This window comes from Chrysemys picta, chromosome 2 (genome assembly GCF_011386835.1).
Source record: "Chrysemys picta bellii isolate R12L10 chromosome 2, ASM1138683v2, whole genome shotgun sequence".
In the NCBI taxonomy this organism is placed as follows: Eukaryota; Metazoa; Chordata; order Testudines; family Emydidae; genus Chrysemys; species Chrysemys picta.
Window position 1 is genome coordinate 127,437,381 of NC_088792.1, and position 18,010 is coordinate 127,455,390.

General features: G+C 42.0%; 1 protein-coding gene across 8 annotated transcripts in view; it reads right to left on the bottom strand.

Moving 5' to 3' along the window:
* Positions 1 to 18,010, bottom strand: part of NFX1 (nuclear transcription factor, X-box binding 1) — a 195,314-nt gene that overhangs the window by 8,969 nt on the left and 168,335 nt on the right. For 5 of the 8 annotated variants that reach the window (XM_005312595.5, XM_065584166.1, XM_042841433.2 and 2 more), the window contains exons 19-22: positions 16,846 to 16,887; positions 15,520 to 15,618; positions 10,460 to 10,526; positions 4,888 to 5,033 (exon numbers count right to left, since the gene is read on the bottom strand). In XM_005312595.5, coding sequence (XP_005312652.1) covers positions 4,888 to 5,033; positions 10,460 to 10,526; positions 15,520 to 15,618; positions 16,846 to 16,887 — 354 coding nt within the window. Of the gene's footprint in view, positions 1 to 4,887; positions 5,034 to 8,450; positions 8,595 to 10,459; positions 10,527 to 15,519; positions 15,619 to 16,845; positions 16,888 to 18,010 lie in introns of those variants that run through there. The other 3 variants (XR_010598514.1, XR_006172450.2, XR_006172445.2) reach the window with 3 other exon arrangements.

Below are 18,010 nucleotides of genomic sequence, written 5' to 3' on the forward strand. Positions count from 1 at the left end.
GCAGAACTAAAATTCATTTGTAAATTTAACACCATTAATCTGGGCATGAATAGGGACTGGGAGTGGCTGGCTCATTACAGAAGCAGCTTTTCCTCTCCTGGAATTGACACCTCCTCATCCATTATTGGGAGTGGACTACATCCACCCTGATTGAATTGGCCCTGTCAACACTGGTTCTCCACTTGCGAAGTAACTCCCTGCTCTCCATGTGTCAGTATATAGTGCCTGCATCTGTAACTTTCACTCTATCCATCCGAAGAAGTGAGGTTTTTACCTATGAAACCTTGTGCCCAAATAAATCTGTTAGTCTTTAAGGTGCCACCAGACTCCTTGTTGTTTTTACCTGTAATTAGGCTTAGACTTGAGTGTTTTTGCTTTAATTTGCTTGGTGACTTACTTTGTTCTGTGTGTTATTACTTGAAACCACTTAAATCCTACTTTTAATACTTAATAAAATCACATTTGTTTATTAGTAAACCCAGAGGAAGTGATTAATACCTGGGGAGCAAACAGCTGTGCATATCTCTCTATCAGTGTTATAGAGGGCAGATAATTTATGAGTTTACCCTGTATAAGCTTTATGCCAAGTAAAATGGATTTATTTGGGATTTGGATCCCATTGGGAACTGGGTGTCTGGGTGCTAGAGATAGGTGACCTACTGAGCAGTTTTTGGTTAACTTCTGCAGCTTAGGGGGCGTTGACCAGACCTGGGTCTGTGTTGCAGCAGGCTAGTGTGTCTGGCTCAACATGGCAGGGTTCTGAAGTCCCGGGCTGGCAGGGAAAACGGGCTCAGAGATAATTCCAGCACATCAGGTGCCAGCCCCAAGTGGGTCTCTGTGACCGAACCCGTCACAGTGGCATAGTCGAGCAGGATCTGTGCACAGCTGATTGCTTTGAGACACTGGTAGTGATTTTAAGTGAGTTTTGAGTGTCATGGTTGGAGAACAGACAAAGTGGTTACTGGTTTGTTATTTTCGGTTTGTTTATTTTGGGTGAGGGAAATAAGCACAAGAATGCAGGAAAATGACTTCCAGTGAGGCAGCTACAAAACTAGAGCTGGCCAGACTGGAAGTGGAAGAGAAGGCAAAGGACCATGAGTTTCAAATGTGGCAGGCACAAATGAGGCTCAAAGAAGCAGCTGCGGCCAGGGAAACGGTGGAGGCAGAAGTAGCCAGACAAAGGCACACCAACAAGCCCTGGACTTAAAAGACAAAGAGGTTGAAGCCCAGAGGTTAGCATGACAAGCTGCTCAGGAGGAGAAGGAAAGAGAGGCAGCTAGCCCTGGAGTTAAAAAACAAAGAAATTGAGGCCCAGATTGCGACCCAGAAGCAGGAACTGGCTGTAATGGAGTGGAAGAGACAAAACCCTTCAGCAGCTGGCTCCACTTTCCCAAAAATCCACAAATGGGAACAGTTATGTCCACCATATGATGAATCCAGTGATATTGCCGAGTATTTCATTACCTTTGAGAGACTGTGCACTCTCCATGTGATTCCAGAGGATCAAAAAATGGTTGCAAAATTGACTGGGAGAGCTCTGGACATATTCAATAAGATGCCTGTTGCTGATGTTTCAAACTATGGTAAATTTAAGGAACTGGTTTTGAAACCAGTTCCAGATTGCAGCTGAAACCTACAGGGTTAAATTCAGGAGTCTTAAGAGGGGATCTGGATTAAGTAATGTGGCCTATGTAAATGAAATGAGAAATTTGTTAGACAAGTGGGTGAAGGGAAAACACATTACAAGCTTTGAAGAAATGTGTGATTTGGTTACTCAGGAACAGTTCCTGAATATGTGCAGTGATGATGTAAAACAGTATTTGTGGGACAAAAAGATGGATGCAGTGGGTGAATTAGTGGGCTTGCAGACTCTTATGAGCAATCATAAGCTGCAATTAAACATAAACCACTGGCAGAGGGGTACAGGGTTGGTGGAAAGCAGAATCACCTTTTTACCCCTGGGAAAAAGGAGACTGGGCATTCACCTCCCCATTCCCCTGTTACTCATCCCAAGTCTCCTGTACAAACAGAGGAGCCCAGAAGGTGCTATCATTGGAAGTCCACTGAGCATCTAAGGAATAAATGTCCTTGGCTGAGTGGGAACAGGCAGTCTGAAGCCTGCCTGGATCCTGACTTTGTATCAGCAGAAATTATTTGTGGGTAGTTGCCAGGGAGGACATACAGACATCTCCTAGAGCCAGGATCTGCAAGGCCAATAAGGAACTATGAAAATTACCTTGGCTGTCTCTCTTATGTCTAATGTAGAAGCATTTTATCATCTTTTCCTGAAGCATGTGCAACTCTCTCTGACCTGCAGCTTCACTGACAACTGTGTCCAAAAGACCTGTCCCAAAAGCTCATTCAAATGTTGCTTGAAGTAGGCCAAACCTGAAAATAATGTCTGCATTCCAGAGGAGTCTCCTAACTATGTTGGAACAGAGGAGAGAAAACAGGCTGCAGCTAAATATATTTAGATACTCAAACAGAGAAAGAGATAGGACAAGCAGTTCTAGACGGTCTTTGTAAGATAATGTGACTAGGGTTACAAAGGAGAAGCTTGGATTGGGGTGACCATTATGGTAGGCATAGTTTGCACATCCAAAGGCACAGGGGCAGGGTGGACTCTCTTTGGCCAGTGTCTGGCCAGATGCCCCACAGTCCCTAATGTAGCTCAGCTCCATTGACTGTTGATCCATAGTCTCAAGCGACCATTGTCAAGCTGCGAAACTCAACTCTGTCAGTATGTGGATACCCTCAAGGGTGGAGCCTCTAATAGCTTGTTCACTTATGATTTAAGAACTGCCTCTTTTTCCACTGGTCACTGTTGACTCCAGGTTGGGGTGACGAATGGCTGTAGAGCTATTCTGTCAGAGGTAACAGTCACAGGCTTGCAGCAGTCAGCAATGCTGACTACAATCAACTTCTCCTCTCTGAGGTCTGGAGGTTCTGGGGGACGAGGTGAGGAAAAACTTCAACTGTCACAAACCTGTAAAGGTCTGTGGCCTTCCCTCAGAGCTCACAGGAGAAACATACAGAGAAGTGCTTCTGGAGAGACAGAGACAGGAAACTGAGCCTGAGACATATTTTCCCATGCTCATAAAGAGAGAGCAGAATCAATCCTCCAGACACGTGGATTTGTTGTGCATGAAAAAATATCAAAATATTCTTATTAATCACATCATATCCTTCTTTTAAATGCGACTTCAGATTCATTTCAAAATGGTCCATCTGGCATAGCAGAAAAATTGGAAATGGTTCAGAAATCTGTTGACAATAGGGATAAGGAAAATTTTTCTTATTGTTAAGTGTGTTTGTGTATGCGCGCACACTGGTTATCAATTACAAGAGTTCTGAACTCAGGGTCACCTACTTCACATTCTCTTACTCTTTTTTTTTTTTTGCAAATGCCTTGAGAATTCTAAAGTTCTGAAATTTCACACTGCCAGACAAGCAAGAAAATGCATCTTATCACTAAATCCCTGCCTTAATTAAAAAAATCAACATTCATATTTTCAATCAGTTCTCCAAATAAGATTGTGAATTATTGTGAATTTTAGTTTTCTTTTTTTAAATATAAATTTTCAGGCTCTGCTACTAGACCAAAAGCCCACTACAATATACAGTCTCTACCTCATATATAGCATTATGATTTTGAAACAGAAACTGATGATTTGTTCAAATAATGTAACAATGCATATGAGCAGCAAAAATCCTTGTAAAGCCAGTGATGAGGAAACCCTAAAGGTTGAGTGTTTGATAAATATCCTAAAATACAGATGCTTCCCTAAACCTATGGAGGTAACTCATCCACAAAAAAAACAAACCAAACCAAAACCAAAACCAACCAAACATTTCCCATGAACAGGGCTTGGTTTCCCCTGCACTAGAAACTTTAACGACCTGGCTATCCACTTCCAGAGTGATTGGCAATGATCAGTTGGCCTGATCCCTTCTCTGGCATCTTTATGAGGCATCTCCCTTTTCTTTTTCACTCAATTTCTCTCCCTTTCTCTGATCCTAGTCCAGGGATAGGCAACCTATGGCACGCGTGCCAAAGGCAGCACGCAAGCTGATTTTCAGTGGCACTCACAGTGCCTGGGTCCTGGCCGGGGGGCCAGGGGGGCTCTGCATTTTAATTTAATTTTAAATGAAGCTTCTTAACATTTTAAAAACCTTACTTACTTTACATACAACAACAGTTTAGTTATATATTATAGACTTATAGAAAGAGACCTTCTAAAAACATTAAAATGTATTACTGGCACGCGAAACCTTAAATCAGAGTGAATAAATGAAGACTCGGCACAGCACTTCTGAAAGGTTGCCGACCCCTGTCCTAGTCCCTCTCAGGTGTTGCTCCCCCTCACTTTTCACCTTAAGACTTCCCTTCTTTTTGCCCCCATTAAAAGTTCCTCCCATTCCTCCCTGCATCTAGCTGATGCCTCTTCCCTTTCTCTTGAAGAGGTAAAACAGACTGTGGGGAAGCTGGCAAGAGAGGAAGTGATCATCATCAGGAGCAGGAGTTCATGCTTGTGGGTTACTCAGCAGCAGAGAGAGCAGCAACCTCTTGTGACCAGAAAAAACACAGCTTGGAATCAAAGGAACTATAATTGGACAGTCCTGTCATATTTAAAAATGGGAGACTGAGGTGAAATCAGAAGAAATACCCCCAAACTGATGGAAATACAATCGTGTGAGATTATGCATTCCCTCCACCCCAACCATTTAAAAGCTGCTTCTATAGAACTTACGAAGTATAAAGGATGTATTTTGCAAGTTGTAAATAAAGTAAACTCAGAACAAAATATAGAAAACACAACATTCAAATCTACTGAATGGATGTTAATTACTTCGAAAACTAAAATAAATAAGATTAATATAACATACTTCACTGCAGTGATAACAACATTACGCTTTGGTTCATTGTCATAGCTCACACTCTCAATGCCATAAATTTGAGCTAACTCATGGATGATTCTGCGGTGATCTCTGTTCATGGGTGGATAACAGTGACTCTTTTTTGAATGCTTGCCCTGAATTTAAGAGAAAAATAAATGGTATGTTTATGATTGTTTTCGTAGACAAGATTACAATACATGATTCATTGTCTAGACTTCCCTAACAGAGACAAAGTCAGTTTGCAAGTACAGTGAGAACTAGATACTGTTGATGAAAACCATGTGCATACTAAATTCCTATTAATTCACATTATATACACAAACACACACACTCTCTACACTGGTTTGCACAGCTACAATTTTTAGATTTTGAAAACGCATGAGGAGACCACGCATAGTTTGACAAAAATCTTTTTTTTTTTTTAAAAAAAACCATATTCCATATCCGTGCAGGGCTAGAACAACAAATTGGAAGATAACTGTAGACTTGGCATTATATTGGACAATTTTTATTTATTTTGGTTTTTCAATTTATATGCTGTATATAAAGAGGATTTGCCATATCCCTGTTGGTTATATCCCTTTCACAAAATATAGCAATGTTGGCATCTGATAAAACAATACTGAGTCAATGGGAAATAGGCAAATAAATTAGCTTTTAGTTTAAGGTAAACAAAAAATTACCCAGTTGAACAGACATCTTCTGAAATGTATTTTAGTAACTGTAATTTACAAGTGCAAGTGCCTAATTAGCATATAGATTACACATTGAAAAGTGGTGTGCTAAAAGGTAATGGCTTTACAAGTGATGTAAAAATTCTTGTCTAAATCATTAAGTACTAGCAGAGATACCTGTTTTTCAAATAATGGGCAAAGTATTACGATAAATCTGAGGACACAGCCAAAACACTAGTGCAAATCTAGGCAAAATTAAATTAAATTAACAAAATTAACACAGTATTGCACAACCTAATAATCTAGGAAGCATTCAAATCAAACTGTTCAATCCACAAATTTCCATTTCTATATAAAGATGAGGTAGAGCAATTTCATAGCTAATGAGAATCGAATCCTTGGAAGAGATGTTTAGACAATTATGTTGTAATGCCTGCCAGGGAGAGAACTGTCCAGCAGGTGGCAGTTGAACCAGAGACAAACTTGGCTCTAGGGAGCAAAGAGAAACGTGTCCCAGAGGAGAGCCCAGAAAAGGGGTAGGGAATCTCAGAAACCAGTAAGGTGCGTAAGGATTCCTGTGACTAACACAGGGAAGCATGGTGCTTCCAAGCATGGGAGAGGCTGAGACTAGCTCCTTTCCAGAAGAAGGCAACATGCCCTCGGGCGCAGGAGAGGTGTTGTCAGTGATTAAGGAAACTGTCCCAGTTGTTAGCTGTCAGAATTCTGCAGCTGAACAAGAGACAGAACCCTTCCTAGGGAGCACAGAGAAATGTGTCTTAGGAGGGGGCCCAGAGGAGGAAAGTGGGGAAGGAATAGTGGGGGTACAGGAATGTCTCCTCACTAGTCACTTGGGGCAAGATGCCCAGGACACTAGGAGGATGGCTGGGTCAGCATCTGTGCACCCAGGCACTCAGCCTGTGACCCAGGTTTTGAGAAGGAACTGTGTAACTGACCTCCTGGAGAGGAGCAGTCATACAGCTGACTTCTCAGGGACAGAGAAAGGGGTGGCAGAGGGTACCCCAATCCAGGTCCCAATTTTTCAGGATGCTATTTCTGATAAGTTTTTGGAAAGTAACTGTCTCTCTTTAAATCAAGATGCAGCTCCAATGCCTGTGATAACAGAGGAGTTGGGATCAGGAAATTGCCAGGTGGCAGTTTGCCAAATGACCCAACTGACAGAGAAGGGGGTGTTTCCCCCAGGCTGGTGAGATGCAAAGAGCAGTTATGGGAAAGCTGCTGGGAAAAGGTGAATCTAATCAAAGGGTAAATACACCTAGCCCAGAGGGCACAGATCACCCCTCTAGGGGGCAGGGAAGGACTCGGTGCTGGGAAGGGGAAACACAAGGTAACCCCAAAAAGGGAGCTGGATTTTCTGTATATGTACAGTCCTGGGGTTGGGAGACCGCTCCCCAAAGGGCCAGCCAATGTGCAGGATCCCCCCGAACACCTATCTTGCCAGACCCTGAGGCACCAAAATTCCAGAAACATGATTAAATTAAGAGCCCACACAGAGGGGAACACTGGAGGGAAAGAAAGGCCAATGACTGATTACATGGGAGAGAGTCAAAGGACACCATGGATAATGAACAAACTAACTTCAAACTAGAATATCTGAACAGAGGGCGCGGTATCAAAGATACTCGTAAACGCACATCTGAGACAAAAATTTTGGTCTTAATGTTAAGTTTTGGGGATAAGAATTTTGACACGGATGTTAAACCTTATGATAATGCTACTTTTCAATTAATACCTGTAAACAGGTTTAAAGCTTATTACAGCAAAGAAACCATAAAAAAAACCTTGTTTGCTGCATGTGAATGGGGAAACTGAGGCACGCTGCCTCATGGCCTTAATGGTTGGATGCCAAGAGAACTATAACACAAACTGCCTTTGAGCTAGTCAGTGACTAATCCTCTTGCAGTAAACTAAGAGGGGAGGTGTGATGCTCTGTACCCGGGGGAACACCCAGCACTTCCATGTTCATCATTGTAAAATGATGGTGTGGTATCCAATGCAAAGTTTGTCATGTCGGGTGTCTTTGGAAGGCTCATGATGCACTGAGCATTGTTGTTACAGTAATGTTATAGTAAGGTTATAACTACATACATGAAATTATGAGGCTGAAAATGTATCCTCATGGTTTAAAATAAGCCCAGGCAAAAACTCTCCAAGAACTGAGAGGCAGTTCACACCTCATCAGGGCATGTATGGGACAAACCCAGCCCAGCCTCACAGGAACAAAGGATGCTGGCCTAACAGCAACAAAAGAATCTGTTGGACTCTCGAGGGAGTCATCCCCCCTTCCTTTGGTCAGTTTGGAATTGCGATGAGGTAATGCTCACCTGACTTTGAAGGGGGGCGGGCAAAGCAAAAAGGGAAGAAAGAACATGAAAAAAGGGAGAAACGTTTGCCATGCTCTTCCTCTCTCTTCCAACTACATCTACAGACACCACTACCAAGCGACTGAAGCGCTGATCAAAGGAGAGAGCCTGGCTGCAGAGCAACCACCCAGCCTGTGGTGAGAAGCATCTAAGTTTGTAAGGGCATTGAAGGTGTTAAGATCAGCTTAGAATGCGTTTTGCCTTTTTAGACCAAATCTGACTTATGTTTTGACTTATAATCACTTAAAATCTGTCTTTATAGTTAATAAATCTATTCTACCTGAAGCAGTGCGTTTGGTTTGAAGTGTGACAGAGACTCCCCTTGGGATAACAAGCCTGGTGCATATCAATTTCTTTGTTAAATTGACAAACTCATAAGCTTGCAGCATCCAGTGGGCATAAGTGGACACTGCAAGACGGAGGTTCCTAGGGTTGGGTCTGGGACCGGAGATATTGGCTAGTGTCATTCAGTTGCATAATCCAAGAAGCAGCTTACATGCCAGAGGCTGTGCGTGAACAGCCCAGGAGTGGGAGGTTCTCACAGTAGAGCAGGGTAAGGCTGGCTCCCAGAGTCAAGGATTGGAGTGACCTAACAGATCACTGGTCCAGACAATACCAGAGGGGAACGTCACAGGCAGGTCTAGGTTGGATATTAGAAAAAACTTTTTCACTAGGAGGGTGGTGAAGCACTGGAATGGGTTACCTAGGGAGGTGGTGGAATCTCCATCCTTAGAGGTTTTTAAGGCCCGATTTGACAAAGCCCTAGCTGTGATGATTTAGTTGGGGTTGGTCCTGCTTTGAGCAGGGGGTTGGAGATGACCTCTTGAAGTCTCTTCCAACCTTAATCTTCTATGATTCCATGGCCAGAAGGGACCATTGTAATCATCTAGTCTGATCTTCTTTATAACACAGGCCATAGAACTTCCCCAAAATGATCTCTAGCTGTTAGAAAATAATTCCTAGCTTTTAGAAACACATCCAGTCTAGATTTAAAAATTATCAGTGATGGGGAATCCATCACGAAGCTTGATAAATTGTTTCTTTAAAAAAAATATATATATATGGAGATATACCTATCTTATAGAACTGGAAGGGACCCTGAAAGGTCATTTGAGTCCAGCCCCCTGCCTTCACTAGCAGGATCAAGTACTGATTTTGCCCCAGATCTCTAAGTGGCCCCCTCAAGGATTGAACTCACAACCCTGGGTTTAGCAGGCCAATGCTCAAACCACTGAGCTATCCCTCCCCGCAACCAATGGTTCCAATGGTTACTTACTCTCATTGTTAAGAATTCAAGCCTTAGGGCATGTCTACACTTACCTCTGCAGCGATCGATCCAGCAGGGGGTCGATTTATCGCGTCTAGTGAAGACGTGATCAATCGACTGCCCGGTGCTCCACCGGAGCGAGAGGCGCAGGTGGAGTCGACGGAGGGGCGTCAGCAGTCGACTTATCACAGTGAAGACACCGCGGTAAGTAGATCTAAGTATGTCAACTTAGAAGTAGATCTAAGTTATGAAGTTGCGTGACTCAGATGAAACACCCCCCTCCCCAAGTGTAGACCAGGCCTTATTTTTAGTCTGAATTTGTCTAGCTTCAACCATTTTATCATGTTATATCTTTCTCTGATAGACTGAAGAGCCCATTATTAAATATTTGTTCCTCGGGCGCAATCACTCAAAGAAGAATTTCAGTAACAGCAGATAGGGCATTTTCAGAGAGATTGAACTAAAGGTACTTGTTTGTCTCTGCTACACTATTCATCTTCTTTTGGCATAAAAACAACAAACATTCTGTTAAATAACATTATTTTCCAAATGTCAAGTAAAGGTGAGACAAAATATCACCAAAATGTTTCAGAATTTAGAAAAAAGGCTTTACATACTGAAACAAAGAAATTATTAGATTACTTTAATTAAATTTAGCATTAGGAAATAACATACAGTTCAATATTGCAAATAAGCAACATGAAATATATTTGAATTTTGATAAAAACTTGCTGAAAGAGCAAAATTCAGTCGTAACCATGAAAAACAAAGTCAAAGAGTCTAATACTCATATTTATTGAAATGAAGATATACAATTATCATTACCTGATTATTTCTCTCTCACAAAAATTATATTAAAATTCATGGATTTTTAAAGCCAGAAGCAACCATTATGATAATGTAGTCTGACCTCCTGCATAACACAAGCCAAAGAATCTCACCCAGTGATCCCTGCATCAAGCTCATAACTTCTGCTTGCACTACAGCATCTTTAAAAACATATCCAATCTTTATTTAAAAGACTTCAAGTGATTGAGAATCCACCACATCCCTTGGTAAATTATTCCATGGGTTAATTACCCTCACTGTTAAAAATTTGCACTTTATTTCTAGCTTGAATTTGTCTAAAATTCAATGGTTGAAAGTTGAAGCAATGGTGTCATTAACATTGACTCCAATAAATGCACTATTTCTTTTAAATGAACACGCTATATAAAGCAAATTCTTTAGCCACCAACCTTATTTACAGCTTCCACGAGTGTTCTCATTTCCTTCTCAATATCACTGACAAACTTTAAATCTTTCCTGAAATAATAAAGAATTATAATTCACCTAGTATACAAGATAAGAGATAAATGCAGCATTTACCTACCACATATGTACATTGATAAATGCAATACCATTGAATAAATTAGGAGGAGAGGGTTAGAGTGACCAGCCAATCAGCACAGGGCAGAGAATGTTCAGCCAGAACCGTAGGAAGCTTTCTGTGTTCGGCGATATCTGCTTTGGTTGCTTCTGCTCTTACAGGTTGAAATGTATGGCTGGCTCTTCTCTTCAGAGGGGCACCACCTAGGTCCTATTCCCCCATGGAGGGAGGGAGGGAGGGAGTGTGGTGCGGTTCCCTTGCACAGTTCTGGGTCCAGGTGATACTGGATGTATTCTGGCTCTCTTTAGACACACTCCCCACTGCCTGAGAAACCAGGGAGAGGCCCGCTGAAGGATGTCTCCTTGTTTTAGGCTGTCTGTGACAGAAAGGGGAGCTAAAGTGAATCCTGCTCCCAGGGCTGCTGTAACCACTTAGGGAACTAGGCAGCTGCCTAGGGTGCCAAGATTTGGGGGTGCCAAAAAGCGGTGCCCCCCAATTTTTTTTTACACTACAGTGGAGTCACATCTTACGCGGGGGGTAGGTTCTAAAGTCACCGCGTAAGAGGAAAATTGCGTATAGTGAAAATTACCATAAAGTACAGTATACACAGTATACACTAGAACAGAGTCCTCAACAGAGTCCTAGAACAGAGTCAAAGGTGGCACGCGAGCTGATTTTTTTTTTTTTTTTTTTTTAATGGCAGGCTGCGGGTCCCAGCCACCGCTGAGCCTGCTGCTGACCTGGGTTCCGTTTACTCAGCTGGCAGTGGGCTGAGCAGGGCCGGCTCCTGCCAGCCGGGGTCCCAGCCGCCAGCCCTGCTCAGCCTGCTGGGGTCCCAGCAGGCTCCGCTCAGTCTCCTGCCGGCCTGGGTGAACGGTCTGGGGTTCCGTTCACCGGCCTGGGGTTCCGTTCACCCAGGCCAGCAGGAGGCTGAGCGGAGCCGGCAGCTGGGACCCCGGCTGGCAGCGGGCTGAGGTCCCAGTCGCTGGCCCCGCTCAGCCCGCTGCCAGTCTGGGATTCCGGCTGCCAGCCCCTTGCCAGTCAGGGTCCCAGCCACTGGCCCCGCTCAGCCTCCTGCTGGGCTGGGGTTCCGTTCACCCAGGCCGCCAGGAGGCTGAGCGGATCCGGCAGCCGGGACCCCGTCTGGCAGTGGGCTGAGCAGACTGAACGGGGCTGGCAGCTGGGACCCTAGCTGGCAGGAGCCGGCAGATGGAACCCCAGACCGGCAGCGGGCTGAGCAGCTCAGCCCGCTGCTGGTCTGGGGTCCTGGCCGCCGGCCCTGCTCAGCCTGCTGACGATCTGGGGTTCCGGTCGCTGGCCCTTTGCCAGCCAGGGCCTCTGCTACCGGCCCCGCTCAGTCTCCTGCCAGCCTAGGGAGTCAAGGGCATATTGCAGGCTTGAGCACATAGTAACCAATATATCTTCTAAGAATAAGAATTTCGATAAGTAATTTTCTTTTTTCCAAGGAAACTCTGGGGTGTCTATGGAATTATTATTTTAAGTAGGAAGACCAGCAATGGTGTCTACAAATCTCAAACAGTGTGACATCAAATAGTAAGTAATAGTCAGACATGAAACTATAAAAATGTTCTCTCCATCCAAAATTATGTACATAAAAGGCTAGAGAATGGGAATATTCTAACATAAAAAGGGGGTTGGGACGCCAAAATACCACTGATAGGCCAAACTTGGATTCTTGATATGACAGTGAGTCCAAGCTATAGTTCCTTAAAAGCAAAATAGAAAACAATGCACGTCCCATGCTAATCTCATGAAAAGGAATTGATCTGAGGGGTCCAGTTGGCAGAGTAAGTACTTTTTGATCTGCAAAAGGTATACCTAGTATTCAAGGGGAGATTCAATAAAGCAGATCAGTTATTTGGTATTTGATTTGGGGGTTTAAAACTGGGAATACAAATGGAATGAATACAGAAGGAGGTTATGGGAGACAGGAGGGAATTTGGGTGGCAGTGGGGGATTGATATTTTTCTTTATGAAAATTTACAAGCAGATGTTTGTGTCATATGTACAAATACAGTTATGAAAACAATACAATACACTCAATAATAGGACATTTGCCATACAATCAGATAACCTCTTCATAGAGGATCCTGGGCATTAGAAGCTTGATCCAAAGCTCACTCAAGTGAATGGAAAGACTTCCATTGATCTCAACAGGTCAGGGAAAAAAGTTAGTTGGTCTGATCATTTTAGTGATAATCTATTCAAGATCAGACCTAAGGTGTATATAATGTGTATGTAACCCCTCCGCCTCCCCACATATTTACATTTTGGATATGGTCAAATTATTACCAGTTTTTGATATCTTTGAATGTTAAAGGATTGAACTAATGTAATAAGAAAAAAAAGCACTCTTGGAACTAAAAAACTCACACACATTATATTACTTCAAGAACTAATTTTCAGAAAGGGCATATTGTGAGCATGTGGGGTAATTCACAAAATTCCAAGAGAAAATAGGCAAGGAAACAAGGGCAGCACTAACCTATCTATCCTAATAACTTAATAGTTAGGCTGCTGAAGAGAATTGAACCCAGAGAAGCAAGATTATACATTTTATTCACATGTACATCATTTATATTTTATATCTACAAAAAAAATCACCATTTAAATCAGAGAAGGTTAACTTCAATAAATCAGGATCTCAACAAGAATGTGCATCTTTGCTTCTGAAAGAAATATTTTATCTTTTATTAAAAAAAAAAAAGGTGGAAAAATTAGTCACGACAATAGGACCAACTGACTTGGCCTACCTCCAAGACCAACATATTTAAAGGTCTATGTGTTATTGGCTATTGTCTAAAATCATTTAAACAGTATTATGTTAGGGGGAACTTGATGAATGTTAGAAATTTGTTTAAGAACTGAACTTTTGCTATATTTCAGATTGTGTCAAAACTGCTCAAAGTTACCTTGATTTTGAGTTAAGACTGTTTGGGGGAAAAGAGCTACTGGAAAACTCCATCTGGGAACTCTCAACAATCATATTCACCTTCCTCTGAACCAAAAAGACAATTTAGTCTCTTTTCCTTTCTCCTATCTTCTGTCTGTTTGATAGGGGGAATTGTCTTGAAAAACAGTTTTGTAAGTAAGATGAGGACGTTTTACTTGCAACTTCTTATTTCAAATGGAGATTAAGAAACAAAGCTGGTTTTGTAAACTTCCATTTTTTCTGCATGCTTAGGTTAATTAACTGCTGAAAAACTTCATTAATTCATCAGTGTTAACAATGAAAAGCTAAACAGAATTTCACACTATAACTTTGTTAATGTGTAAATTTTCTATACACACAGTCCAAAATTTTCAAAAAGAGGGACCTAAATTTAGGCTCCTAATCCCATATTTGAAGTATCAGAGAGATTTTCAAAAGCATTTATGTGACTTATGAACCCAAATCTAAATGATTTGAAGGTGCAAACCCTGATGAATGGCTGTAGCCTAGTTGAAGCATTCTTGACTTGTGAAAGTTCAATATATTGGAAGGGCTATTGATTGGAAATATGGCAGGTGCTATTGCTTATCAGTTTTGTCTCTCTTTTGTATTGTTCTCACAATAAGGGTGTTAATGAGGCCCTGGACGTGTCTTTTTTAGCACAGATGAGCATTTTAACTATGAAAGTTTTTAGCAGAAAAAATTCTTATGTAAAATCTGAAATTCTATGAACAATTAGAAAACTAAAGAAACAAGTATAAAACACAATTTAAGACTATAAAATGGGTAAAAAACTACTAATGTAAATAAATATTTGATTTTTTAAAAGTAAATTAAAATTTAAAAAATCATTTAAAAATATTTTTTGTAAAATATCACTTGAATCCACAGAGTTATTGAAATAGGGCAATGTTAAGGTTGTGTGTGGGTGTAGTGTGGGAGACATTACCTTTACTCTCATTCCTGGTTTTCAGAAGTTTAGCAACCCTTTACATGCTGGAAGGGTACAAGGCAGTGCTAGGTAACCTCAACACTGCATTCACAAAGTTTTTTTGCAAGTGATTTTCCCATTAAAAAAAAATAGTGATAGTGAGGGACACAATCAAGGGGCAGCTGCGGGGAAAGGAAGGGTGGCATAGAATGGGGATCCCTGAAAACACCTCTGCTCCATTCAGCTATCAACTCTGCCCTCTTCCTGGCCCTTTCATGCTCCTGCTAGGAACGTAACAGTAGAGAGGCTAGGAGGAGTGAACTGGAGGCAATAAGGGGAAGGAGAACTGGAGCTTCACAGTTCCTACCCAAATCTGGATCTAGAGTCTGGGGCTCTTTTTGGAGGGAAGCAGCACATTCATCTCAGATGAATCAGAACACTCCATGTGGATTAATTCAGCTTGAAACAATAGCTCTGAGAGGTGAGAACTGTCCCATTCATCTTGATTTAGTTGGGGTTGGTCCTGCTTTGAGCAGGGGGTTGGACTAGATGACCGCCTGAGGTCCCTTCCAACCCTAATCTTCTATGATTCTATGATTTCAATGATTGACCTCACTCCTCCCCCACTCTCAGCACTGTGGCTGTGGCAGGTAGTGAGTGATGCCCAGTCTAAGTTCCCTGCCCCAGTCACAGCAAGGGCACTTGTGGCATGTATGGAGCATGTCCACTGTCAGCTCCCCACCCCATAGCAGTGACCTCAAAGGGAGGCAAGCTAACTTATTCATGTGCTTTTGTCAGTTCTACTAGGTGCCTGTTTGTATATCTGAATAATGGATTTTAAAGCACTTTCAAGCATTGTCTCTTAAGTTTGAGCAAAGCTCCCATGTTAACTGTGGTATGACAAGGGCCACCCCATAACAAATTACAAGGGTTAACTTAATAAATATACATAGTCATGTCAGACTATTTAATAAAACCTTAAGACACAGTGACAGCTATGGGGTACAAAAGTAACAATGTTGTAACCATGTATTCCAACATATACCTTGCATCTTCTTTTAAATTATCACTGTACTTTGATCCAGAAGAACGGATATTAAAAGGATCAGAATTATCACGGATATGGAGAGCTTCAGCAAAGCGTCTGCAATTCAGAAAACAAAATTTTTATTTTAAAGATGGCTTTTCAATGGCAAACTGATCCACTACAGAGAGGGACCAGTGCTACAGATAAACAGCTTTTTGCAGAAAACTCCCTAATTGATATACAGTAACTCCTCACTTAATGTTGTAGTTATGTTCCTGAAAAATGCGACTTTAAGCGAAACGATGTTAAGCGAATCCAATTTCCCCATAAGAATTAATGTAAATGAGGGGGTTAGGTTCCAGGGAAATTTTTTTCACCAGACAAAAGACTATATATAATACACACATTAAAACTTATACTGTGTGTAACAAACAATTTAATACTGGTACACAGTGATGATGATTGTGAAGCTTGGTTGAGGTGGAGGAGTCAGAGGGTGGGATATTTCCCTTACTGCTAAATGATGAACTAGTAAGTGGCTGAGCCATCAAGGGTTAACTCTCTCACTCTGCAAGACAGCAGGGATGGAGAGAGATATGTGCATTTCCCTTAAGTACACTGCCTTGTTAATCAGCGTGCTGAGACTGCTGCTGCTGCAAGCTCCCTCATCCTGAGCCCTGCTCTATGGAAGATGGGGTAAATGGGGTGCAGGAGTAGGGGGGAGGGGGACACCCTGACATTAGCCCTCCTCTTCCTTCCCTCCCCCCCCGGCACAGCAAGCAGGAGTCTCAGGGAGCAGCTCCAAGGCAGAGGGCAGGAGCAGCACATGACAGTGGGGGGAGGGACACAGCTGAACTGCAGGCAGCTGCTGCACAGGGAACTTAGGGGAGCGGGGAGCTGATAGGGGACTGCCAGTCCACCCTGATTCCAAGCCCCCACCAGCTAGCTGCAACAGGCTGCTCTTCCTGCAAGAAGTAGACAAAGCAGGCAGCTGCCAAACGACGTTAGAAGGGAGCATTACACAACTTTAAACGAGCATGTTCCTTAATTGATCAGCAACGTAACAACAAAACAACATTAACTGGGACGACTTTAAGTGAAGAGTTACTGTATTTGGAGCTATTTCATTAAATTAGAAATAATCTGAGAAGACTTTTGATGGGAAAGGCATAAGATTTTAGAACAGGTTTCTAAAATTAATAGTTTATTGATCATCTAGTACAGAATGCTAAGGAGATGATCTTGACATTTTATCAGTTCTCTCCTTCACATGGAAAAATGATCTTTTCCATACAGCTTAGATACATCAAGTTAATACTTTTGTGAAAAAGTATACCAACCCACCTGTTCCTTTCAAGGGCGAAACACTCTTCATTACACTGCAACCTGGATTATCAAAGAAAAAAAATATAACACTAAAACACCTCTGCGTGCTTTTACGTCTCAAATATAATGACCCAATAAAATCAAAATTAAAATTATGGCAAGATTATTTGGTTACATTCACACACACACACTCTCTCTCTCTCTCTATATATATATGCTAAAAGAAGATTAAGGTTGCAAAGCTAACGGGCTCAAAATCTAAGAAATGCTAGAATTAAAGTGGACTATGGAATCTTCATTCAGCCCCCTTGTGTGAATTTATTAAGGGCATGCTTCTGCAAAGCCTATGACAGAGTCCTATCCAATACCACATAGGAAGTCTGTGACTGAGCTAGGAATAGAGCGCAGCTATTGTGCATCTCAAAAGGCTGAGCTATTTACATTCAACCTAAAGATTACCTTGGATTCAGTTCAGGGGTAACTGTGAAATTCTATGGTCTATGACATATAGGAGATCAGACTAAAGAACAGTATTGTGTCTCTCTGCAAAACTAAACTGGTCAATCTCATATGTAAGAGCAGACAAAGTGAGAATATGACTAACATTGGTGAACAGATGGCCTTGCTGCGCTGCAGAGTCCAGATGTGAGGTGGCGAAGTTTCTCAGTCCTCTGCTGATGTTGTCAAGGTTTGGTGGCTTCAACATTCACAAAGATAATGAGCTTCATGAATCAGCTCATGATTTGATAGTCACCAATGGCCTCTGGCAGGTGGTTACTGGTTTAAATGGTCGTTGCCCTTAATCTAGTATTTGGGTTGGGACTATGGATGAGGAAATTAGCTATTCTATCCCTATTACCTCCGAAGGTTTAGGCCTGGGACTTTGTTTTGATGATCCATCCTCTGAAACTGATGGATCCAGACCACACTATCAATGGCTTCTTCCTCACAGGTCGCATTGAAGGTCTACAGAAGGTCTGTGACTGATGAAGCAAGAAGAGGAAGATGAATTCTGGTTGCAGATGTCTTAGCTTGTCTCTGAACCCTCTTCAATGTATCAACATCATTCTTGAACTGTAGACATCAGAACTGGATACAGTACTCCAGCAGCAGTCACACCAATGTCAAATATAGAGGTAAAATAACCTCTCTACTCCTACTCAAGATTCCCCAGTTTATTCAT